Source organism: Humulus lupulus, chromosome 8 (genome assembly GCF_963169125.1).
Source record: "Humulus lupulus chromosome 8, drHumLupu1.1, whole genome shotgun sequence".
NCBI classification, from domain to species: Eukaryota; Viridiplantae; Streptophyta; class Magnoliopsida; order Rosales; family Cannabaceae; genus Humulus; species Humulus lupulus.
In genome coordinates this window covers 50,264,914-50,290,560 of record NC_084800.1, presented here as the reverse complement: position 1 = coordinate 50,290,560, position 25,647 = coordinate 50,264,914, and the positions used below count along the sequence as shown (strand labels likewise).

Sequence of the window (25,647 nt, the reverse complement as noted above, 5' to 3'; positions counted from 1 at the left end):
TATATATACTTAATGGCAAAAAAAATCATGCTAAATAAGACAATAAATTATTTACTGATTTGGTGAATAACTAAAATAATTGCACAAACTTAATTGTAAAGTAAAATGTAATTACATTCTTAAAATAACACAATTATTTAATATTGCATGAATAATGAAATTATATCACCAAAATCAAGTAATTGCACATTTTAATTAATTTCCATAATATATAATATACCAAAATTATATGTTTTAATTGAATTGGCAAAAGAATTAAAAAAATAAAATTTATTGTCTAAATAAGCATTAAAATGAAGAAAATAACAAAATTCCAAAATAAATCAAAATTTTAATTTTCGTAATTTTCTTCAATTTTTCTTAAATTTTTTTTAAAATCTGCCAGTCGTTTTCCCCTTATTATTGTCGTATGACCCGACAAACGACGGGTCGTTTTTCTGCAGTAGGGGGAAAACGACATGCCGTTTCCCCCGTCTTCTTCCTTCAGCCGGGTCGAAATCGACCCGATTTCTGCGTGCGGGTCGTACGGACCCGATTCAAAAACCCGATCGGAAAATAGCATTCCGACGACCAAAATACCAGTTTCAAAGCCCAGAATTCATGGAAATGAATAGATAAAGATATTCATGGCTTTAGATTGATTAAACAACAACAAAAAATTGAACTTTAATATAAAAATAAATAAAAAATAAAAATTCGGGCATAAACGGGTCCGAACAAAAAACCCGATGGAAAACAATGATTTTCACGTCCAAATTCATAGATTTTTGCCCATATTGAATCTGAAACAATGTCTAAAGAGATTCATGACGTTTTATTGTTGTAAAAACAAATAGAAACTAAACTTTAATATCAAAGAAAACTTTTGGCCATTATCGGGTACATGAAGGTTTCAAAGCTGATTTTAGATTCTCAAAACTTGATTTGGAAGCATAGATCATTAGAAAAAATAATCTGAATGATTTCTAATGGTACTTATGTGGAAAATTAGTTTTGAAACAAAAATTCAAAAAATATGAGGCATTAAAACCCTCGATCAAAATGAAAAAAATGTTATGAATATGGTCCTAAAACAATATATATATATATATATATGAAGATGAACATAAATATAAAGGCATATATAAAACAAATAAATATATATGCAGATAAGATTAGCAAGGCAGAGATGTAGATTAGGCGACTGATACCAAATGTTAGATTAAAATGAAATATAGGTATATGAACAATCTATATATATGTAGGTGGAATTAATATATAGAATGAACATATACAAAAAGATGATCGAATATTGTATATCTCCAGCCATTGCAATTGATAACCTCGATCTAGCCTTAGATCTACAAAAGAAAAGAAACATAAGTTAGAACGAGTACACGGGATTCCAAGCTCTTACTAACTCTTTTAGATGGAGTTATTGAAAGTCAGAATGAGCAACGAGCTTGAAGACCGGTACTCTGATGGACCCGAAACGGGTATGTTTAAATATTTATACTCGCAAGCGTACGAATCGTATTTATAGAATAGTTTTCGTGTAAGCGCGAGGTCGAACCCAAAGGAGTTGTCTAAAATAAAAAAGAAAACTATTTTAAATCAAAAGTAATAAATTCTAACCTAGTTCCAAAGATTGATGAGTTTTAATATTATGAACATAAAATAAAAGATTGAAAAATAAAGCTATTTAAGAGAATGAAAATAAACCAATAATGATTTGACAATAAGTGTTAAAAGAAAAGATTATTAAGATACTAGAATCCACAAAATGTAAGTTTAATAATATTTATTAGTATATTGATTCCTAAGTTTTAGTGATAGTTAAAATAATTTAAACTATCATTTTCCAAAAAGATTTATAATTTTAAACACAAATTTCTTATAAAAAGATAGAATTTTTCTTCACTTTTCAAAATTATAATTTCAAAGCATTTAGTGTAAATCAATCTAATGAAATAACAAATAAATCAATGAACATTATTTATAAGGCAAAACATAATATTTTTGTTCTAAGCATGGATGTGTACAATTTAATGACACACCTTACACAAAGAATATTATGTTTATGCACTAATGAAGAACAAAGTGTAAATATGTTCTAACAATCTGTTATACCCAGATTTCGAGCCATAGCAAATATGACCTCGAAAGCTGAGTTCGCATTAAATGGTCTCGTGAGGGTTTGGGTATGCTCTACGATTGTAAATCGGAGCCTGCAAAGTATGATACAGACCTCGAATGTACTGACCTCGAAATGAACTCGATCTCGAAAGATAGCTCTGAGAGCCCCTCATCTTCAGGAACAACTTCGGAGCAGGGGTCTCGAGCCCGATATGCTATCTCGAAAGCGATGTTAGCTCGGGAAATGTCAGTGGCTCGCACAATGGCATGAAACTTTAGATGCTGAAGCCTTGGAGATGCGCTATGATCATTTTGAATATCTACAAGTATTGTAGATATAGGATGTAATCCTCATTTATTGATGTAAATCCCCAAGAATCGTGGGATATTGTTTAGTCAGTTGTGCGTTTCCTAATCTTTGGGAAACGTTTCCTTGTATATCTGATTATTGGCATTTAAGGCCATTTATTTTTATTCACAAAAGAGTAACTACCCAAAATATGTGGGATAGTATTCTGCATCCTTCTCTATAAATAGAGAAGTCATGCACCATTGTAAAGGGCCGAAATTCTGATCCTTGAGAGAAAACTCTAGAGAATTCATGCGAAAGAATTGTTCAGAGATAATCTTGAGATTAATAACAGAGACTCGTGGACTAGGCAGATTTAACTGCTGAACCACGTAAAAACCGTGTGTCTGATTCGTTTGTTTGTTTTAGCTATTGTCTTTAATTGTTTACGTGCTCTCTTCTTTTATCTGTTGACGATAAACGGCGTCAACACAATCTAAAATACAAGATATTTAAGATGAAAGAAATAAATGAAGAAGAAAAATCCATAGACTTTGTTGCATTACAAGGGAAATCAACATACAACATAAATATTACCTAGTTACAAGTTGCTTCATCATGATCTTAATAATCTTATGAAAAAGATTAGAAGCACATAACTAGAGTAGAAATTACAAAATAAAAGGCATACATACTTGCAAAATGCTCTTGAAAAACCCAAATGGAAGAGAGAATGGTAGAGAGAAAATGAGAGAAAAAGATGGTAACCAAAACATTAAGCACCCCAAAATGGTCTTCAAAACCCTTATTTATAGTCAAAATGAGATTATTAAAATAATCAATTTAAATTAAGTAAATTGATTAAATTAATAATAATATGGTAAATAGGGGTAAATTGTAGGAGTGATGATGACTTTGGGTAAAAAGTGTGTAAAAAATGGGTAAAAATGTGGCATTTTAGACAAGGGGACAATGAGCAAATTTATGGGCTCAAGATGATTTTGGTGAAGGCACGGACAGGCGGCTGGGGAGCTGGGTTTCGGTGGCAATTGTTGGAGGCTTCAAGTGGTGGGCCACGGGTTGGGCTTGGGCCGAATTGCTGATGAAGACTGCTGGTAGGAGCCAGGCGAAATGGGAGTGGGCCTTGTGGGCTGAGTGATCTGAAGAGGCCCAAGTTGGCTTGTTGAAAATTGCTGAATGGTGAAGAATTGCTGAATGGTGGGTCACGTGAAGGCTGAAGCTTGCTGAAGAGAAGGAGCTTGTGGCTGCTGGCAAGGACACGTGGCTGGAGGGAAAGAGCCAGCAGTGGAGTTGGGCCGGCGTGGGCTTGGGCCGAATGAAGGAGATGGCTTTTTGCCACAATTTGCTTATTTTCTCTTCATAAATGCCACTTCTATCATTGATTTCCTTTAAATAAAAAAATGCAAATTAATTTCTATAAAATAGTACAAATTAACATCAAATAAATATTTTCAAAATACAAATACATCTTATTAATTTAAAGAAAATATTAATTTAAACTTAATTTGTTTTGACACTTAAGTTGAATAAATATGCATCTATTTTTACAACTAAACCCTCAACAATAATTCAAATAATTAAATTACAACATATTACAATATAATAACTATAAAAACATACAAATACATATAAAATCAAAATAAACCTAATAAATTCAAAATTACTTAAAAACTTAATAAATCAATTAAAAACTCAAGAATTAAGCAACAATTAGCACATAAAAAGCGGTAAAATAACTCTATTTTGTAGAGTTATCATACTCTATATTTATAGAGTGAGACCTACCATCAGAGTCTCTGCCACAGATTGAGATATTTTCTCAATCAGTTGGGATATGAAAAATCGGGTAACAACAAAATCAAGTAACAAATAATGTTGACCATTAATTATAATATTTTGTCAATAAATTAAATATTGACTTTAATATATTAAATCAATTAGTTGTAACAAATTGATTTTATATACCAAATAAAGGAATATTCAAACACCTCCATCCTTATAACTTTAGATAGATTAGAAACCCATAACTATAGTGAAAAACATTTTACAAAATAGAAACATAATTTCTTGTCTTGAAACTTGAGAATTCTTACAAAAACAAAAACTACAGAGAAAATGAGAAGAAAAGGATGAAGAGTGTAGCCAAGGGTTCCCTCATTGGTCTTCCAAAGGGCTCTATTTATAGCCAAAAATCCATAATTAAATAAATCAAGATAAATAAATAAATTAATTAATTTAATTAAAGCTTTAATTAATTTAATTAAAAGATATAAATAATTTGATTAAATTAATTAGAGAAGAAAGTGATGGAATGGTGTGAATTTAGATGTAAAAGAATGATGATTGGAATTTTGGGTGTAATAAGGAATAAAATGGGGTATTTGAGTGAGAAAGTTGGTGTATTTTCGAATTTATATGGGGTATATGAGGCATGATTATAATGGGGGGAAATAAAACTCAAAAGAATTAAATAAATGTAAAAAAATTAAGAGTATGGAGATAAAAAGTGTTGCTAAGGATGATATATGATGATACTATTCATTCAAAAAATGATTAAAAAAAGTGAGATAAACTCATTAAATTATCTAAAACCTACTAACTTTGCCAAAGAAGAATAATAGTAATGTAGTCACAATCAATACAATGAAAAAAAATATAGATGTTCTACATGAACCTCATTAAATAAAAATAACTAAGACTACAATATGGTGAAAAACTAAAGCTAAATTATTAATATCGTAATAATACTATTAAAAAAGATATCAATTTCAAATATTTGTCATCTTAGTGAATAAAACCAAAATAACTCAGAGTAATAAACATAAAATAATAATAATAACAATAAATATGTATTAATATTTATAAAAATAAATATTTAATTTTTATTTAAATTATGACTATTTTATTAGGAAATGGTGTATTAAAAATAATAAAAAGAAAAGAAACAAAACTTAAAAAGAAATAAAGAAAATGACAAATTTGAAAGCCAAAATATATAAGGTAGCATTTTTGTAATCCAAAACCCAAACAATTTAACCAAAGACCCATCGACCCGTAGAATAGTCATATATATATAGTATTAAATGAAAAAGCTGACAATTTGAAGGATCTAAAAAAAAATTAAAAATCTGCAGGGATGCTGGCGTTTCGTACGCCCGCATGAGATTTTTCCTATACTTTTATTGGTTTTTGTTGCTACCCAACCTTATAGAGTTGTTGACTATACAAGCGACAATTCTTCATTGCTCAACTTATAATTTTATTTAAAAAATTATTTGTAAAATAAAAATGTATATTAATTAATAAAAAATATAAATTTACATAAAAATAATTAGAAAAATATAATAAAAAAACAAATAAGAGTATACACGTGTGAGCTCTTTATTAGTTCACCTTATACTTTTATATAAAAAATTATTAAAATCTAATTAACAAATTATTTAAATGTTGATAAAATAATTAAGTATTTTTTTGAGGTGAATAAATTATTTTATTTTATTTTTACCAGCAAAAAATTCATTTAGGCATTAAAGTGCAATATAGCAAGCTACATAAGTATTTATGTCACAAATTTTTCAAAAACGAATTTCGACGCTAATCAAGTGCTGTCATGTGTACGACTTGATACACTTAGAGAAACTTCAACCTGGCATCATTCTACTATTTTGGTGTTGATTTAACACAATATCACACCCAACTAAACTGCAAATATTCCACCATTTTGCTGAAATGCTACAATGCCCCACCATATATAGTGCAACATTGTAGCAAAGACATAATAACTTTTTTTTTTTTTACTTTTTGTTTTATATACTAATATTCTATAAATAAAATAATATACATATATATATTTATAAGAAAATAATATAATAAAATAAAATACATTTTTTTGTGTAAATTTTAGTGTTGTGATTGGAATGAAAATAAGATATTGTGCTAAAATTTTAACATTTTGATGGTGATTCAACACTAAAATGACTTTTGCCATTAGAGTTGCTCTTAACAGTTAAGTGCTACCAACGTGCACATCAAATGTGTAACGATAGAAATATTTATCGCCAAAAAATTTATATAAGGATTTAAGTACAACAAAATAAACTACATTAGAATTTATGTTGCAAATTTTCCTTGTATTAATAATTAGCTACATTTTAAAAAATTAATAACAATTTTAGTTTAAAAACTAACAAAATAAAGCACGGGCAAAATAAATGAAACACACATGGATTCATTTTAAAATATAGTGAAATATATCTACTGGATATCAATTGAAAGAAAGATAGAAGAGTGTAAATATTTGAGGGAAGATTCTTTATAAAATTAAAATTGTTAACCAAATAAATTAAATTTAAAATCTAAAATCTTAATAAATCAAATAGGAAAAACTTATTTAGGAGTTGAAGCAGTACATCGAAGTAGCAAAATTTTTATTCACACACAATAACAACTTATAATAACAAAACTTCAAATAACATAACATAAGAAAAGAAACATAAGATCGTTCTTCATCTCCAAAATCGATAACTATGGATTCTCATGACATATACGAGCTTTAAATAGTTATTTCTATATCACTCAAACGACGAATTTCAAGAAGCTTTAAGATCCCTCGCTCCTTCTCTTCTTCCCATCGAATGAAAGCGCTACTATTAGAGATGTGCAAAGCTTTTTACTATCAATTCAAACTAATTCGAAAAAACAAATAAAAAAAATTCGACCTTTATTTCGAACCACCAAATTATTATATTAGGCGAGTTTAAATATTTTGCAACCTGCACAATAAAACTTGACCTACCCAATCAAAGATTTGTCTAGCTTTTTTAATTTTATATTTATTAATTATACATTATATAAAACTAAATTCAAATTATTTAAAAAAAAAACCCTCAAATTTAAAATAATAGTTATTTAAGTTACAAGTACAATGTAATAGAGAAAATAATATAAAAAAATAGCGAAATATAATTTTTTAGAAAAAAAAAGTTTCAACAGTTACCGATGGATGAATTAAAGTTTAATTTTTTTAACTAGGCAGGTTAAGGATTGGAAAATACCAACCCAATTATAAGTTTGAATGGTTTGAAAATCTATCAAACCCCCCTACAAATCATTCTATCAATGAACACCCCTAACTACCATGGTTTAAGACAAAAACTTTTCATTATACAATGTAATAATTACGATGAGCCCAAACCACAAAGTCAGTCTATTTTTTTTTTTTTTTAAAAGTCAATCTATTTAACTCTCTTTTCTCTCCCTCTCCTAATTCGCTCTAAAATTTGCTCTCAAGTTAAAGCAATTTTATTTTCTAACATTAACAATAATATTTGTAAGGGTTTATATATTTTTAGACTTTATGTTTGTCTCATTACTTGTTTGAATCCTTGTCTTGATAAATTATATTGAACATTGTGTTTTGTAAAATAGTTAAAATAGACTCCTAAACTTAATTTTGATGAAGAAAAAATTGAATACCTAATAACTATGTTGTTGTATTAATGATTTATATATTTTTAGATCTTGTCTTTTGTCTCATTACATATTTGAATCTTGTGTTTTGATAATTATTTTTTTGACCTTGTATTTTGTAAAATGGTTCAAATAGACTTATAAAATCAATTTTGATGAATAAAAAATTGAATATAACAACAGAGTTGTTAGGTAGAATGATTGTGTTTTTGTTCTGAATTGTTAGTTTAGTAAATTATTTGTGATTTTAGTTCAATTTTTTTTTACCAAAATCAAGTCTAATAGTCTTTTTGAACCATTTAACAAAACACATAGTCCAAAAAGTAATTTGTCAAAACACAGTGTCCAACAGATAATAAGACAAAATACAGAACTTAATAAAGTATAACCCTATTTTTAATCTAATGATTCTAATAAAAATAAATCTTATTATCTCTCCTTATGCTAAAATTATCTTGACTATATACTCCCTATTAATAAATTCATGACAAAAATACTCCTGAACAAGTTATTTATTATTTTCAATAGAAAAAAATTCTTATTTTAGTTATAAATTTTTTTCTTAATTATTATATAACAAATTATTATTTTGGTGGTGTGTAATGTAACTTTAACCGTAAGTGTAAGCTTATTTAATTACATTATGCATAAAACTTTGTCTTAATAATATATATGTGGCCTATCACTAAAATTAAGTCGTTATAATAAACTTATTGTCAACAAACTCTTAGGTGACAATTGGTTAGGGGAATGAAAATTGAGGAATAAGTATGATAATGAAAAAATGAATAAGAATCGAATGGAATACAAATTATTATGAATAACAAAATTTAATAAAAAATTATTAAATTTTTTTAAATCTTGCATTTGAATGATCTTTCCTTCTGTGTTCAAATAGAATAGTATTTCCATCAAAATAGTGAAAAAACAATTCCAATACTTTAAAATGTAACCAAATAAAAACATGAAATGAAATATGTTACAAATCTTAAGTAAAAAAATTAATAATTAATATCCAAGATTACACAACTAAAATATGTTATTCTATTTAAACTCCTTTACTTCTTAGAGGTACCTAAGTAAAAAATTTATAAACAACATTTACAGATTAATTTGTAATTAAAAAATTATATTTTTTGTAATAAAAATTTACATAACTAATTTCGTAACTCATATTTACAAACTTAGTTTGTGAATTTAATTAACAAACTTGTAACAAATATTTATAGAACTAATTTCATAACTAACATTTACAAACTAATTTACAACTAAAAAAATTCATTTTTGTAACAAAGGTTTACAAATGGTAGAAAAAATACATTTAGACTTTGTCTAGAGCTTGAATTTGATAGAAAAAGAAAACGAGGATAGAAAAGGTATGGAAAAGGGGGGAAAACTACGGTGGCGTTTGGTTGCAAAATAAAAATAGAATGGTAATGGTAATAGAAATGAAATTGAATGAAATGAAATTTTTTAATTCTTTTGTTTGGTAGAGACTTTGGAATCACTTACTAAATAAAGATTATTATATTTGGTATAGTATGAAATGGAATGGAATGGAATGAGATGAAATTTATATTATTTTGACCAATTATACTTTGCTCTTATATATGATTTTTTTAATCAAATTATCATTATTTTTAAATGTTTCTTTTACCCTTATATAAATTAAACAAATAAATAATATATATTATACATAATATAAATGTTTTGTAAAAACGAAGTACAATAAAACAAAAAATTTGATTAGATATTAGTACTTAATCAAATTTTTTATTTTATTAAAAAAATTTGTAAAATCTAATTTTATTTTAAATCTTATTAAGATATATATATATTGAATAAAAATACAATAAAAAATCATTAGTACTCCACATTTAAAAAAAAGAAACAAAAAAAAAGTAACAACAATATATTTTTTAAACAAAGTAACAACATGATGCATTGAAAATTAAAAAAAAAATAATAATTGATGCACAAAAAAAAGACAAAACACATTTTACATTTAAATGACAATTCCATCCAATTTTTAATGGAATCTCAATTCTTATGGATGTGTGAAAACCAATTGCAATGAAAAAGTGATTCCATTGTGAAAAAGTGAACTAAAGATTTCCATTTTCATTCCATACCAATAAATTCCTATCCACAAAACACTACTTAAGGCTCAATATTTTTTCTTTTTTTTTCTTCCACCTCGTTTGGTAGATAAGAAATAAGGGCCGTTGGAAAAGGGTAGAGGAAAAGAGATGAAGGGAGAGGTGAGATCCCTTGTTTGGTAAAAGGGAAAGAAGAAGGGAAATGAGAGATGGAAGGAGAATGTCACCCTCCAAACCCATAAATTTCAATCCCTCCAAAATTAAAGGACTCCAATAAAAGGAAAAATAAATACATAAAATGTTATGTTTATCCTTAAAAAAATAATACATATTTATATTGGAAATGATAATATGGTAATTTTCATAACTAATTTCTTTTTCATCATTCCAATTTCAATTTTAAATACCAAACGACATAGTAATTATTTCCATCTCCATCCATCATACTCTACTTCCTTTGTAACATATTCATCGATCCTACTCTACATCATTCTTACCAAGCATAGTGTTAGTTTCAGGAAGATGAAATTCCTGTTTTATTTATAAAAAAATCCCATCACTTTCTCGTCTTTTTGCTTCTGGGGTGTAAGTGTTCGGCAAGGCCAATCACATGTTTAATGCTTAAACGTGACTTCTACTAGTGGTAGTTGTAATATAGATGGACGGTTGATTCCACAACGAGACAAAGAAACAAAGTTTACAATAAATATAATAAAAGATAAATAATGATAGAAAAATAGAACAATTGATATTTTTGTTGTTTTTTGAGTTGAAAGATTACAAATAAAGATAAAACAAAGATAAGATAAATATGTGATATAACAAAAAGTAACAATTAGGAATGAGCAAGAGTTGCATACATGCAATACTTATTTATTTGAATATTTTATTTACAAAATTTATACAAATAAAAAGTTTACATTCCAACTATTCATTTGGAAGATTTAACATATAAGCATACATGCAATACTTATTTATTTGAATATTTTATTTACAAAATTTATACAAATAAAAAGTTTACATTCCAACTATTCATTTGGAAGATTTAACATATAAGCATAAATATATTTCATGAAAATATATTAAAGTGATTAGTATTATTTACCATGGAAATATTTGGACAGGTCTTATGAGAAATCCAAAAATGGCAATATATCATTGACAATAATGCAATAAAATATTGAATATAAAACCAAACACAAATATTACTTCTACCATTTATACAATACTTAGATTCTATATAGTTTTAGCAAAAGTAAATATATATGAATGGGACAGAGAAAATGATGAAGATATGATGTATATTATTTTTACTAATTTGATAATACATAACGTTGACTACCGTTTTCGCTATCAACCAATTAAACATAGGCTTAAAGAAATGCAGCAGAGAACACATATTTTTACGTGGTTCAAATTATTAATTAACTCTAGTCCACGAGTCAATTGTATTAGGATTTGAGAAGCTTGAAGTCTCAAGCTTCTATGAAGTTCAGGCAACGTTTTAGCAATGCTCTAAATACAAAAAGTGGGGATCATTTACAATGTGTGCTATAGCCCTATTTATAGATGGTTGATGATAATTAATTTCGTTAATGAGAAATTTATTACAAACATTCTCCATTGATGGGCTTATTCAAAAGGTTCCAACCCACAACTTTTTGGGGAAGCACGTCCCTGACAACGTCAAGGGATAGCTGCATGTTTTTCCATGTCAGGCGGCGTCGGGAGACATTCTACTTGTTGCTTGTACGGACTCAACACCACGGCTTGAGTAACAGTGAAGTATCAGACATCTGCTTGTGGTCCAGGGTCGCTGTGCTTGACACCTGACACTCTACTCCAAGCCCAGAGGACAGTTTTCACATGCCTGAAGGACTTTAATGGAGAGGGCATGGAGGACGTCCTAACTGTAGTCCTCCTCGAGGACATACTTCTTCGGAGGCAATGCACAGTCAACACGGGGAGAGGCTTTCCTCTCGAGGAGTTCTAGATGAACTCGCAAGGGCTTCATTATCTTCTGTGAAGCTTAATTACTCCTTAATGATTGTCACATGTCACTTAGCGAAAATATGGACAACACATAGAAAATGTTTGACAAGATCTATATATTATTATTAAATATAAATAGAGATAATAAGATGAAAAAAAGATATAAAAGAAAATAAATCACTCAACTATGTGAACTTGAAGCACATGGTGAATCAAAAATACCAAACAAAGTCATAGTGCATATATGATCGTTAGCCTATTATGCTACACATAAAAATGAGACTAAAATTTGGTATAATTTTGCTACTTAAAAATTACATGTCAAACTAATAAAAAGAGCTCATTTCATAAAGCCTAAAAAAGGATTGAAATGTGAAACAAACTAAATTTGGGGATTACAAATAAATACTAAAAAATGTTTATACTTTTTTGGACCATGTGTTTTGTTCAATCACCTGTTTGGTCCCTGTATTTTGACAAAGGACTTTTTGGACCTTGTGTTTTGAAAAATGGTTCAAATAGAACCCTAAACTCAATTTTGGTCAAAGTTTTATGAGCTAAAATTACAAATAATTTACCAAACTAACAATTTGAAACAAAAACAAAATCATTTTACTTAACAATTGTAACGCCCCACATCACTATGACTACTTTCTGGAATGACGACTGGCCCTACAAACCAACATGAGTGTTTCTAGCATGCTTTGTCCTCACTCGCACACTTCCTGGGAAAACTTCTGAGGAGGTCACCCATCATGAGATTACTCAAGGTCAAGCACGCTTAACTTTGGAGTTCTCAAGTGATAGGCTGCCGAAAAGAAGATACATCTTGTTGATATAAGTAGTACTCATCAATCAATTTAAGCTCTCTTCAATTGTGTAAACCCATATCTACATAATCTTAGAATCATCACACTTGACATTCCTCAGGCGGTGTGGGATTGCACAGCTTTACCCGGTCTTTCCCCTTACGGATCACGGGATTCTTACTGTCACAACAACTGTGTTGTTATATTCAATTTTCTCTTCGTCAAAATTGGATTTAAGAGAATGCAGAATCTAACTGTTAACAAGACAAAATATAAAGTTAAAAAATATATAAAACCTACTAACAATAAATATAATATTATAAATCATTTTTATTATTAATATCATTTGTGTGTTTTTTTTTTATTTTTTATAATTGCTATCTTGCACGTAGGTGGAGTGTGAGGGACAAAATAGAGCTAATGACATTTAGATTGATCTAACGTGTGATTGATAAGTGTGCAGGTGTGGCCGACGTTGACCAATGGGAGGACACCACTTGGGTGTGTGACATGTTGCCTGGAAGGAGGCAAGACACGGGTCACCAAGTGGGCAGGTGGAGCGGGTAAGGGGCCGAAAGGCCAGGTCGATGGCTGGACGAACGTCGAGTTGTGCGTGTCGGAGACACCAAATGGCAGACCCTGGCAGCTAGGCAAATTATTGGGCTTGGCTGGTGCTTCATACGGGCCTCATTCTTGGGTGCATCAAATTTTCTTTTTCTTTCTAAAAAAATGTGAGCTTTTCTTTCTTCTTTTTAGGTTTATTTTTCTTGTTTTTCCAAATGTCAAAAATATAATTTAATTCTTACAAAATAATAATAAATTTAGTAATAATAAATATTTTTATTTAAAAAATACATGATATTAATTTTATGAAAATACTAATTAAAACTTAATTTATTCTAATTATTCAAACCAATAAATGTATTTTTTTTACCATAATTAGCACATCACCCTCATATACCTGGTAGGAAACATGTGGTTGTTTGACTCTGCAAATTGTACGACCAGGACACATGTCCTTGGTCCGAGTGGGTCCATTTATATTGCAAAAAATATGCATAACAAACTTACATATGACTTGTTATTTCAATTAAAAAGAATTTGGAGCACTATCTCCTCTAAACAACATCTCTATATCCTAGTATCTTACCACTAAAAATAATAGCAATCCATCTAAATGCATGAGCACCTAAAACAAAATAAATAACCAATGTCATCACGAGGTACATATAGATTATTAACATGCTCACCCCTTAAAAAAGAAGCCTCGTTAGCCTTGCGAAAGGGTAGTGGTAGTGGATGACGACGGAGAAGGGGTAGACGACAGAGTATCCTTGCAGTAACGGATCACGGCCTTGATATTCTCTTCTTGCTCCTGAAAACTACTCTTTGTATGTATGTCAACACAGCTTAAGTTTTTAGAAGTGTACAGCTCCACCTCCACCTCCACCTTTTTTTTCTTTTTATTCTTTGAGGCTACTGATCTTCTTCTTGTTCTTGATACCACTGCATGGTCTTGATCTTGATCTTGATGTTGACCTTGATGATCATCAGATGGTAATGGCATCCCCAAGCAGCAGGTAAAGTAGCGTCTCAGCCTCTTCCACAGCTTTCGATTATCGAGGTACCGTTGGAGCCCAAAAAGGCCCAGAGACTCGGCTGAGGAGGAGGTGATCACAGGTGATGATGAAGACACTACTGTTTCGGCTGCCGTGGAGTGTCGTTTTTTGTGCTCAACAGAACCAAAGGAGATGATGTGAATAGGGTCTAGAACCCAGCTATCAAACGTTCTGTCGTACTTCAATCCTATTATAGCCATTGTTTTGTTCTCTCTTTTATTTGAAGAGCAAATACTTGTTTTGCTTTGCTCTTTCTCTTCTAATTCTTTCATATAGAAATTGTAAAGCTCTTTTGGATAGGGATGATTTTGTTCATTTTCTTCAGACCGATGGGATTTTATAATTTGGTGAGAAATCTCATATGGATCAAATTTGTCAACAAGTTTCTTTATTTGCAAAAGAGGTAAAGTTATTGGGGAGAAATTATAGTGCTTGATAGTGAGATTTTATAGCATAATTCATCACAACCACCTTATTTTGGGGAACATTTTTTTTATTGGACCCAATGACAAAGAAAATTAAATGAGTCTTGCTTGGTTTATGCTTCCTTGATAGGCTCTCCTACTCACCGTATTCATATTTAGGAGAAATGTCCAATACAAACTATCTTGAATGTGACTTTTTTTTTTCTTTTTCAAAAACCGTTGAGAATGGGGACACATTCAAAATTAATTGATATCAAAAAGTAAAGTGAAGCCATGATTTTGCAAAAGGGTCAACTATTGATAGTTCTTTTTTCAGTTTTAGTTATCTAATTTTCAATCCTAAATTATTGTTAGCTACTCTTCGAAAAAAATTGAAGTTGTCACCATGGATGAGGTCGAATAAAAATAATAAGTCACAGTGGATATGAATTATGTTATATATATATATATATACATAAAACTTGATCTTATAAAAGAAAGATTTTGCAAAATGAAGAAGAAAAAAACAACCAAAAAAGTACTTACTAATAAAGTAATTTGATCAAACTGTTCAAATTTAATTATTTAATTTCATATAACTAAAGGTATGTAGTTTAATCATATTCACCAAATTTGAGTCAAATATATAAACTATATATGATTTTAAATTACATGAGACCAAATAATTATTATTGAGAACATATGTTAGTAAATCTGTATTTTGATAAAATACAAAGTACTAAATAAGTTTTTTTTTTTTCATCTTTCTTTAGTAAAGTTAAAACTTTATGTACGTATATATAAAATAATTCATCCACTTCAATTTTTTTTCATAGAAAAGCTAACAATAATTTAAGAGTGAAAATTAGATAACTAAAACTGAAAAAAGAACAATCACCCTTTTGCAAAATGAAGAAGAAAAGAGCATTCAAAAAAAGTATTCCTAACACTCTTACAAAAAAGGGCAATTATGTCAGTCAAACGTGTCAGTGAACGCAGTTGACTGACGCTGTTGACCAAAAATTAGCATTTGTGACAGTTAGGCACTGCCACAAATGATGGGGCAATTGCGTCATAACATACACTGACGCTGTTTAATGGGGTCGTTTGCGTCAGTGTCCCATTGACGCAAACGGGCCGTTAACAGCGTCAGTGGGGCACTGACGGTAACGACCCGTTTGCGTCAGTGGGGCACTGACGCAAACGCCTAAGTGAAATGCGCGTTTCACTATGGAGCGTTTGCGTCAGTGCCCCACTGACGCAAACGGCCCGAATAACCTAAATAAACCCTCATCGTCCCGTGTACAGACCCATTTACCTAATGTTCAGACACGAAAATGCTTGAAAAACCAGAGAAACCAGCGGCGCCTCCTACCACATTTGCTCACCTAGGTACGTTTTTATCAATTTTTTTTTTCAATTTTAATGTAAAAATAGTGATTTATATATGTTTATGTAACTTATATATAGTTTTTTTTTAAATTTTTTGTATAGATTTTGTATTTTTGAAGATTGTAGTTTGAAAACCCATAAACTTTCTTGGTTTTTTGGGGTTTTCTACATCAAGAACCCACATTGCTCAATTACCACAAGTAAGTGCAATTTTATTAATTTTTGTGATTTAAATTTAATTTTTGTGATTTTTTTTTTTATAAGTTGACATAATTTCGGATTTTTTAATTTTTGGATAGTTTTATATTAATGATTATGTAATTGTTTTAGGTTTAAACTTTGCATTTTAATATTTGATTTTTTTAGAATTTTTTTATTATAATTTATTTTATTTTTATTAACTTTTTTTTAAAATTGAATTTAATTTCGAATTTACTTATATAAATGAGTGTATATATATATTAACGGATATATTTTGTATAACTTTCATTTTATTAATTGTTTAGTTTGATTATTATTAGTAAATTTTTGTTTATATTTTGTTTACTTTTTAAATTTTGGGTTTAATTGGTTAAAAATGTATATATTAAAATTATTTGTTTTTTTAAGTTATATTTTATTATTGATTTAGTTAGGATATTTATAGTCAATTTTTCTTTATGTGATTTGTTAACTTTTTAAAAAAAAAAAAACTTTATTTCGGGTTTAAGTATATAAATGAGTACATATAACAAATTATTTGTTGTTTAAGCACGTTATTGTTTATTTAGTTACAATATAGCTTTAATATATTTTTCTTTATATTTTGTTAACTTTTTTATTATTTTTTTGTTTATTGTTATATTTGAGTAGGTATTTTGTTGACAACTTTGTTGGTGAGATCAAGCTTTTGGAGGATTTTATATTAGAGGTAATATTTTAAACCTTAATGTATAATTAAGATATTGAACTTAGTAGAATGTACGAATTATAAAATAGTGGAGATAGGATCTGGGACTGTGTGCTGCGGTGATATAAGATTGTAATTGTGCATGTTTGATTGATTACTTGATTTGTTGTATTTATATGATGAATATATGTTTATTTAAATTTTGGGAAATATGATAGAAATAAGAGAAATATTGCCCAATTTTTTGTAAGATTTAGTAATTTGAGCAAGTTGGTGAATAAATTTTAGTTTAAGTAGGTTTAATACTTAGAAATTTAGAACACACAAGAGTACATATATTAACTTTGATATCTGAATTACTTTTATAGTTTTGATCACAAATGTTAACTCTAGATAAATGTTTTAAAAAAATTATACTATTGTTTTTCTGTTTCTGTTGCTGTTTTTTTGTTTCTGGTGCTGATTTTTTTTATCAAAATAGGCCAGGGAAATTGGCATAAACATTTGCAATTTCCCTGGTTAATACTTTATGTGACAGTGCCCAACTGACGCAAAACATACTCATTTTTAACATTTTTAATGGGCAATTACGTCACATATCAAACTGACACAAAAAATCAATTGTGGCAGTTATAAACTGACGCAAATGGCCTTTTTTGTTATAGTGTAATAATGAAAGTAAACAAACGAATACAAGAAAAATGTTCCTTTTCATATTATAAGTATAATTACTTTTTTAGTATAACAACTGATAGTACCTAAAAAAATAAAATGAGTAAATTTAAAATATAGCTTCTCAAAAAATATATATATTTTAAAAAAAAGATAGAAATTGTAACTTCTCATAAAGAACATTTTAAATTAAAAAAAACCTTAAAATAAACTAACTAATGTATATGTTTAGGACTATTCTCAAAACATAATCTAGCCCAAAAAGCTTTGAGCCATGTTAGTTTGAAAAAACCAAACAGTCAATTTTCTTTCCATTGACTCTTTTAATCTCATGGAGCAGACCGAGAAACTAGATTGATCAAATTGTAGCATAAAAAGCAAATTCGACTTGTAATGGAAAGTTGATTACTGCGTATCAAACGAAGTAATTAGATAATTACTCCAGGCCTGCTGATTGGTTTCTAATTTTAAAAATACTAATTTTACACCATTAGTTTGAAAATACTAATAATTTTGTTCTATACTGGTAGTTGTTTGACTGTTTCCATATAGGTAAAATAAAGAAAATATGAAAAATTAATTTTCACTTTTTACAAATGATTCAGTATTGTGTTTTTTAGGACTTCTACATGTTGATCGGGTTAAAGGGTATTTTTACCCGTTTAATGTCATAATCGGGTTAAAAAAAGTGAACCCGTAACCTGCCCAAATAAGAAAAACATTATTTTAACCCGTCAACCGAAGTGTGAAGGATTTTTTTTTTCAAATTATATTTTTGTAGTATTTTTTTCTTCCAATACTAGTATTAATAGTGTAAAATTTATCTTTTTAACCTTAAAACAATATTTCAAATTTATAGTAAAAAAAATAAAACAAAACTTAATTAATATAAAAATTATAGTCCAACCATGAAACATCACAAATCATACCATGATAAAACTTCCAAGATTAAATACAAATATAAAAAGATAATACCAATCCAAGTATCTAACGATCCCATGATTCCGGGTTGGTTTAAATTTAATTATGTATGTAATATAAATTTAACTATGTATATAATATATTAATATATTAAAATATAATAAGTTCTTAATTAGATGGGTCAGGTTATATTGGGCGGGTCAATAATTATGTTCAACCCGCCCAAAATAACAATTAAGCGGTTTAAATTTTTATCGGTTTTTTCGGGTTGCATTTTTTTTTGCAATTTTTTCGGGTTAGTTTGAGCGGATTGTAAATTTTTTTGCACAACCCTAGTGTTTTTTAATTTAATTTTCAATATTTTTCTAAACAATCAACCAATTATCGATCCCACTATTTAATGCTTTTAATTTATGAAAGGGAAACAAACCATAATGTTTTTTTTGTTGAAATACTTTTTTTTTTGTGGGTATGAAACTTTAAGATGTAAAATAACAAAACTCATATTATAATTATAATTATTATATCAGTAAGTATAGATATAAAAGAGAAATTGTTTATGATTCTGATTACAATTCAGATTCGTCATTTGATTACTATTCATATGAGGATCCAGAGATAATAAGAAGAATGAAAGATAAACAAGTTAAAGATAGACAATACTATTTGAATGAAATTAAAAAAATAGAAAAAGATAAAAAAAAAGAAGATTGAGAGAATAAAAATATAGAGAAAGAACCTATAAAAGAAGAAAAAGGGAAAGTGAAATAAGAAAAAAGGAAAGTGAAATAACGTAGAAACGAAGAAAAATGGATATAGAAAAGAAAATAGTAATGAGACTTAAGTGAAAATGATTACATTTTGTGAAAATTACATTTTGGCTTTTCAATAAAATTTTAAAATATATGGTATTTTTTTATAAGTATTATTTTATGGCTTTTTAAAATTTGTATACCTTTTAATGAGAGTTTTTTTCCATATTTTTGTAAAAAAATCATTATTATGTTATATTTTTGTAAAAAATCATTATTATGTTATATTTTTTTCCCCATAATCTAATTTTTTTTAATTAAATTTATCAATACAAAACAGAAAAGGTTTAATTATTATATTTATAAGAAAAAAAACCAACATTTTTAGTATAACAACTACATATTATCGAACGTGTATTTTCAAATGGTAGTAAAGAATTATGATTATTCTCAAACAGAATCTAGCCCAGGAAAACGTTGATTCGGGTCAGTTTGAAACAGTCAAACTCAGTCAATTTTTTCCATTTGACTCTTTTGATCTCATGAAGAGGAGACTGGGAAACTAGACTGATCAAATCATGCATGTTATGTCGCTACATAAAATAGGTAAAAGCTGAAATTACTAGGTAACAATTCAAATTCAAAACTTACAAGTGAAGCAATATTGTAATCAAAAGTAATTAGGTAATTACTCGTGGCTTCTGATTGGTTTCTAAATATAAAATAATAATTTTATATTATTACTTTGAAAATAATAATAATTATGGTTTCAAATCAATCAAAGGATCCCACCGTTTCATGTTTTTAATTTATAAAAAATAAATCGAAATCCTTAACCAATAAGAAAATACAAAAAATGGCTTGAGAGTCACGCATTGGGAAGATTATATATACTGGTCGGTTAAAAGAAGAATTTATACAAATACACGCCCAGTATTTGTTTCTTTCTATCTCCAAGGCGAAGAAGTTATGGATTTCTGCGTGCAAACCACAACTCAATTGATTCTCAATGAGATGAGGAAGAAGAAGAATGAGAGTGCTAAAAACGTTATAATGTCTCCTCTGTCAATGAACTTGATGCTGAACATGGTGGCCTCTGGCTCTGAAGGTAAAACCTTAGAGCAGTTCTTGAAGTTTCTTGGTTCCGACGGAATCAAAGAATTGAACAACATGTCTTCTGTTATTATGTCTCTTCTCCTCGCCTCTGCCTCTGCCTCTACCTCTTCCCCTCCTGCCACTTCTGGAACCCAAAAACCTCTGATGCAACCAAAGCCAGTGACCACCTTCTTCGATTTCAATGACCAACATCTTTTCTCGAAGAAGACAGAACAACAACAACAACAACAACAGCCTCTTTTTTCTTTGGTAAACGCCTTATGGGTTGATAAACGCTTTCAGTTGATACCATCTTTCAAAGAAATCACGGAAACCATCTACAAAGCCAAAGTAGAAAATGTTGACCTTTATAATGAGGTAAAAGTTTCATCTTTTTGTCTGTACTTGTTTTTCTTTGTATTTGTGAAATATTTTGTTGGTTTTTTTAATCCACATTGTCAATTTTTCATTTTTATATGTAGGCTGATCATGTTAAGAAAGCTGTGAACTCATGGGTGGAAAATGAGACGAAAGGTCTCATCAAAGAACTTTTGCCACAGAGTGTAAAATTGGAGCCGCCACTTTGTCTTGCAAATGCATTATATTTCAAGGGAGCTTGGGAAGATCCCTTTGATGCCTCCATGACTCGAGACAATAAGTTTCATCTTCTTAACGGAAGAACAATCCAAGTACCTTTCATGAATAGTCATAATGATTACCTCTGTTATGCATCCAATGATGATTACAAGGTTCTCAAACTCAGATATCAAAGAGTAGGTGAACGCACTGACAAACAAATACAGTTCTCTATGTACATACTTCTTCCTCATGATAGGTATGGATTACAAGATATGGTGGAAAAGTTCAATTTGGATACAAAATTGTTAGCACCCGAGAATCTTAATCATCATCTGAGGAGAGTGGAACTTTCTCATGTATCAATCCCCAAGCTGAAATTCTCATATGATGTTGATGCTAAGGAGTTACTTGAGAAAAAAGGATTGACTTTCCCTTTTAGTGAGAAGGATGCAGATTTCTCAAACATGGTTTTCTCTCCTGCCATTAATGTTTATATAGGTATTATGCTTCACAAATCTTGTATCGAAGTAAATGAAGAAGGGACAGAGGCTGCTGCGGACACCTTTGCTGGTACGATGTTCGGCTGTTCTGCATATTCTGAGCCTCCTCCACTTCATAGCTTTGTTGCTGACCATCCATTCGTGTTTATGGTTGTCGAAGAGTTTTCTCAACTTGTTCTTTTCACCGGAGCAGTTCTTGATCTAGAAAACTAAAAACCTTCTTGTTTATGATGATGCTTTGCCAATCATTAAATAATAGTCTCTAGATTTCGTTTTCAGCTAGTACGAGTAAAAGTCCTGTGTTTTTTGTTTATTTCTTTGTAATAAAGTATTTTCAAATGGTAGTAAGAAAAATTATGACTGTTCTCAAAACAGAATTTAGCCGAAGAAAACTTTGACTTGTGTCACTTTATAACAATCAAACTTAGATAATTTTCTTTTCATTTGGCTCGTTTGATCTTATGGCTGGAAAATAGACTGACCAAACAATGCATGCTATGTTTTTACTTAACTTAAGTAATGCTGAAATTACTGATAACAATTCAAATTTACAAGTGAAGCAATTTCGTAGCATAAAAAAACAATTGCCACTTGAATATTTATGAAAGTTTTATTAGCAAGAAAAGTTGATCCACGTCAAAGCTCATCATGAGAGCTTTCTTTGGGAGACTTGGGTTGATTCTCCAGAAGGTATGTTACAGCTAATGATGCATGTAATGCTGCTCCATATGGAAGAACATCTTCATTCAATGTAAACTTTGGTGAATGTAGTAGTTCATCCACACTCTTTTTCTGATCCTTCATCCCAATGAAAAAGAAGTATCCGGGAATTGCCTCTTGATAGAACGCGAAATCTTCTGCTCCCATCAGCATTGGCATTTCATGTATCTGCCTTTCTCCCACCAGTTGACTTGCAACATTTAGGAAATGTTTATGGAGATTTTGGTCGTTTACAGTTGCTGGATTGAAAGCCTTCTTTTCTGAATCGAATAGGACAGTTGCATTGCACCTGTGTACACTGGCTTGCCTTGTTATAACCTGTAGTAAAACATGGTAGGACATTGCTGATTATGCTATGACTATATATAATTTAATTATCTGTACAGTAATTAACCGGACAACTTGATTGAAAAGAAAAGAAACAATATACCTCTTCTATTCGATTTTTAAGTTGAAGAACGCTTTCTTTTGAAAATGCCCTGAAAGTGCCACCAATTGTTACAGAATCTGGAATAACATTAAAAGCAGCACCTCCTTGGAATTTTGATACAGTAACTACCTGCAAGATTATATTCATTAATTCAAATGTCCCATCTGTTCGTAGTTTTAATTGCACAATTAAGAAACAATTATAAATCCGCTCACAAAATCAGTAAATTTTGAAAAGGAAAATACAAATTTGACAGCTTCTCATATTCTCATTCTGATTCTTTTCATCAGGAATAAATAAAAAAGTGTCCTGCAAGAACATAATCTTAATTTGTTTGTTTATTATAATTCAAAGGCTATAAAAAGATACGAAAAGATGAGGAGAGAGAGAGAGAGAGAACCTGTGGGTCTAAAGGATCAGCTTCACGCGAAACAAGATGTTGCAAACTAACAATTACATTTGAAGCAGCTAAAATAGGATCTATTGTGAACTGAGGAATGGCAGCATGACCCCCCTTTCCACTTATTTTTGCCTCAAAAAAACCGGCAGCGGCCAAAATAGGGCCGGACCTACAAGCCACTGAGCCAATTGGGAGACTAGGAGAGACATGAATCCCGAAGATGGCTCCAACATTCTCTAGTATTCCTGTGTCTAATATTTTCTTTGCACCGCCACCTCCTTCCTCGGCTGGTTGGAAGACAAGGAGGACTGTTCCCTGTAAGAATTATAACAGAAATAGTTGAGAAATACTTGTCTGAAGATGACACGAATGAACCAGTTAAAAATAGCATGAGCAATGACTTGTGAGTGTGTGACAACCATAGTACAAATCCACTGGTTCTGTAACACTTCAAAAAATGACCATGTGAGATGTATCATGGGAGCGAGGCTAAGGCTGCAATTACTCATCTTTCTTACTGTTAAAAAATAGACTTAGTACTTCATGTTGACAAAGTAATAAATTTTTAGTCACTAATAATCACTGAAGGAATGTGAGTTTTGGCAATGTTCGAAGCAGACAAATCCAACGGTAAAGCAAATGATTATTAAGAGCAGATAAATACAGTTTTCATGATGTAATACATCGAATTGCTCAGTGACATCATCCAAATGGGGCCAGTTATTTGTATTACCCAATAAGTTTTTAGTCAACAAAGTTGACCATTCACTTCTCAAGCACGGTAAAACTTGTAGATAATTTAGTGTAGTTCATTCGAGATTACCAACAAGACAAAATAAATAGCTAGAAAAATTTAACCTTCAGTTCATGTTGATGCCCTTGAAGTATCTTTGCAGCTCCAAGAAGCATGGCAACATGTGCATCATGCCCACAAGCATGCATCTTTCCTGGGATTTTACTCTTGTGCTCCCACTCCACACTCTCCTACATTAGCAGTCAAAAAAGCCAATGATGTCCAAAGATAATTAATCACAAAGGAATAGTTTGAAAATACATAAATACATACAAAAAGTCAACAGGGCCAAATTTAGCAGGACTGATAAAAGTAAAATAAACCTGCACAGCCAGAGCATCCATATCCGCTCTGATTGCAACAAATGGAGGTGAACCAGTCCCGATGAAGCCAACCACCCCAGTTTCAGCAACTGGGTATTTGTAAGAAATACTCATTTTCTCAAGCTCAGCTCTGATAAGCTTACTGGTCTCAAATTCCTCGAAACCCAGTTCTGGGTTTTCGTGTATTTTCCTTCTGATACCCACCATCCAATCAAAAAATTCATTTTCTTGAATCAAGTCAAGGAATTTGACCGGGATTAGACCCAGCTCATGAGGGTTTAAGAGAGGATCATCATAACTTGACGAAGAAATGGCTAGTGGCATAAACACTAGAAATACGACAATCAAAGAGACCCGCTTGTTGTAATTGTTGATGAAGAAGAAGTCCATGACCTAACAGAGAGTAAAAAGAGAGAAGTGTTTGATTGGTGTTGATGTGAAAACAAGGAAGGAATATAACGAGTGTTAAGTGTCGTTTTTGGAAGCACTGGTTTAGTTTGGCCCCAAAAAGATAACACACAGACATGACACATTATAGTCTAACGCAGCTGACCTCAGGGGGACAGAAAACGACATTTGCGGCTGGTGCATCTGTGTGCATGAGTAGACACGTGTTTAATATGGGGCGAATGACAACCGGGCACGTTGTTAGTTGTTAGAACTTGGCTCGAGATATTTTACTGACACAGTCTTTGATATTTCAAACACATTGATTATTCTTATGCCAAAAGGAAAGACAAATCAGCCCAACTTATAATAAGAGGGAAATAATACACAGTGGAGTAGGGTGCTGGAAGTGGAAAAGTGACAACCCTATGATCTGAAAAAAAAATAGGGGGAAAGAAAGTAAGAGAAAACAAAATATAAGTTTGATACGAAAAAAAGATAGCAAAAAAGGAAATGGAGCATACAAATTTAAGTACGTCTCCAAAGCAACTTTATATGTTGGCCAAATGACCCCTCGAATTAGTTTCAACCCATCATTATTATTCTTTAATAAAATGGAAGAAATAATAAATAATATTTTTAATCCCAAAATATTTATCATTAACATAATATGCTTCCTAAATTATATTGTCTGTTAAAATTTACCTCTCAATTATTGGTATTCTTAAATCGTGCTCTTTATTACGATTTGCATAAAATAATTAGCATTTTCAACCCTTTTATTTATAGATTTTTAAGAACTAATAGAAAAATAGATTTTTAAATTTTTATAATTAAACGGGGCACAATTTGGTAGTTCTCAAAGTTCGGGAGGCAAAAATGTTAATTATTTTATGCAAATTGTAACAGGAGGCATGATCTGATTGTAGCACCCACATTATTTTGATATAATATAGTCATAATCTCATGATTGCATT

The 25,647-nt window shown here is 30.0% G+C and overlaps 2 protein-coding genes across 2 annotated transcripts; one reads left to right on the top strand and one right to left on the bottom strand.

Moving 5' to 3' along the window:
* The first annotated feature begins 20,345 nt into the window (after positions 1 to 20,345).
* On the top strand, positions 20,346 to 21,899 carry LOC133797162 (serpin-ZX-like). The gene is made up of 2 exons (XM_062234980.1): positions 20,346 to 20,916; positions 21,021 to 21,899. The coding sequence occupies exons 1-2, from the start codon at positions 20,413 to 20,415 to the stop codon at positions 21,828 to 21,830; spliced, it is 1,314 nt and encodes a 437-aa protein (XP_062090964.1). The 5' UTR covers positions 20,346 to 20,412; the 3' UTR covers positions 21,831 to 21,899.
* A 218-nt stretch (positions 21,900 to 22,117) lies between these two features.
* Positions 22,118 to 24,803, bottom strand: LOC133797161 (IAA-amino acid hydrolase ILR1-like 4). Its single transcript, XM_062234979.1, has 5 exons — positions 24,284 to 24,803; positions 24,026 to 24,151; positions 23,168 to 23,482; positions 22,768 to 22,896; positions 22,118 to 22,655 (listed from the first exon to the last, which is right to left on the bottom strand). Exons 1-5 carry the CDS (start codon positions 24,671 to 24,673, stop codon positions 22,254 to 22,256), a joined length of 1,362 nt encoding a protein of 453 aa, XP_062090963.1. The 5' UTR covers positions 24,674 to 24,803; the 3' UTR covers positions 22,118 to 22,253.
* Between the last annotated feature and the right edge of the window lie 844 nt (positions 24,804 to 25,647).

Coding starts and splice junctions, on each gene's coding strand:
- LOC133797161 (XM_062234979.1), bottom strand. CDS start 24,673: ATGGACTTCTTCTTCATCAACAATTACAACAAGCGGGTCTCTTTGATT. Junction 23,483..24,025: donor GGCATCAACATGAACTGAAG/GTTAAATTTTTC, acceptor TAATTCTTACAG/GGAACAGTCCTCCTTGTCTT. Junction 22,656..22,767: donor TTAAAAATCGAATAGAAGAG/GTATATTGTTTC, acceptor GTTTTACTACAG/GTTATAACAAGGCAAGCCAG.
- LOC133797162 (XM_062234980.1), top strand. CDS start 20,413: ATGGATTTCTGCGTGCAAACCACAACTCAATTGATTCTCAATGAGATG. Junction 20,917..21,020: donor ATGTTGACCTTTATAATGAG/GTAAAAGTTTCA, acceptor TTTTATATGTAG/GCTGATCATGTTAAGAAAGC.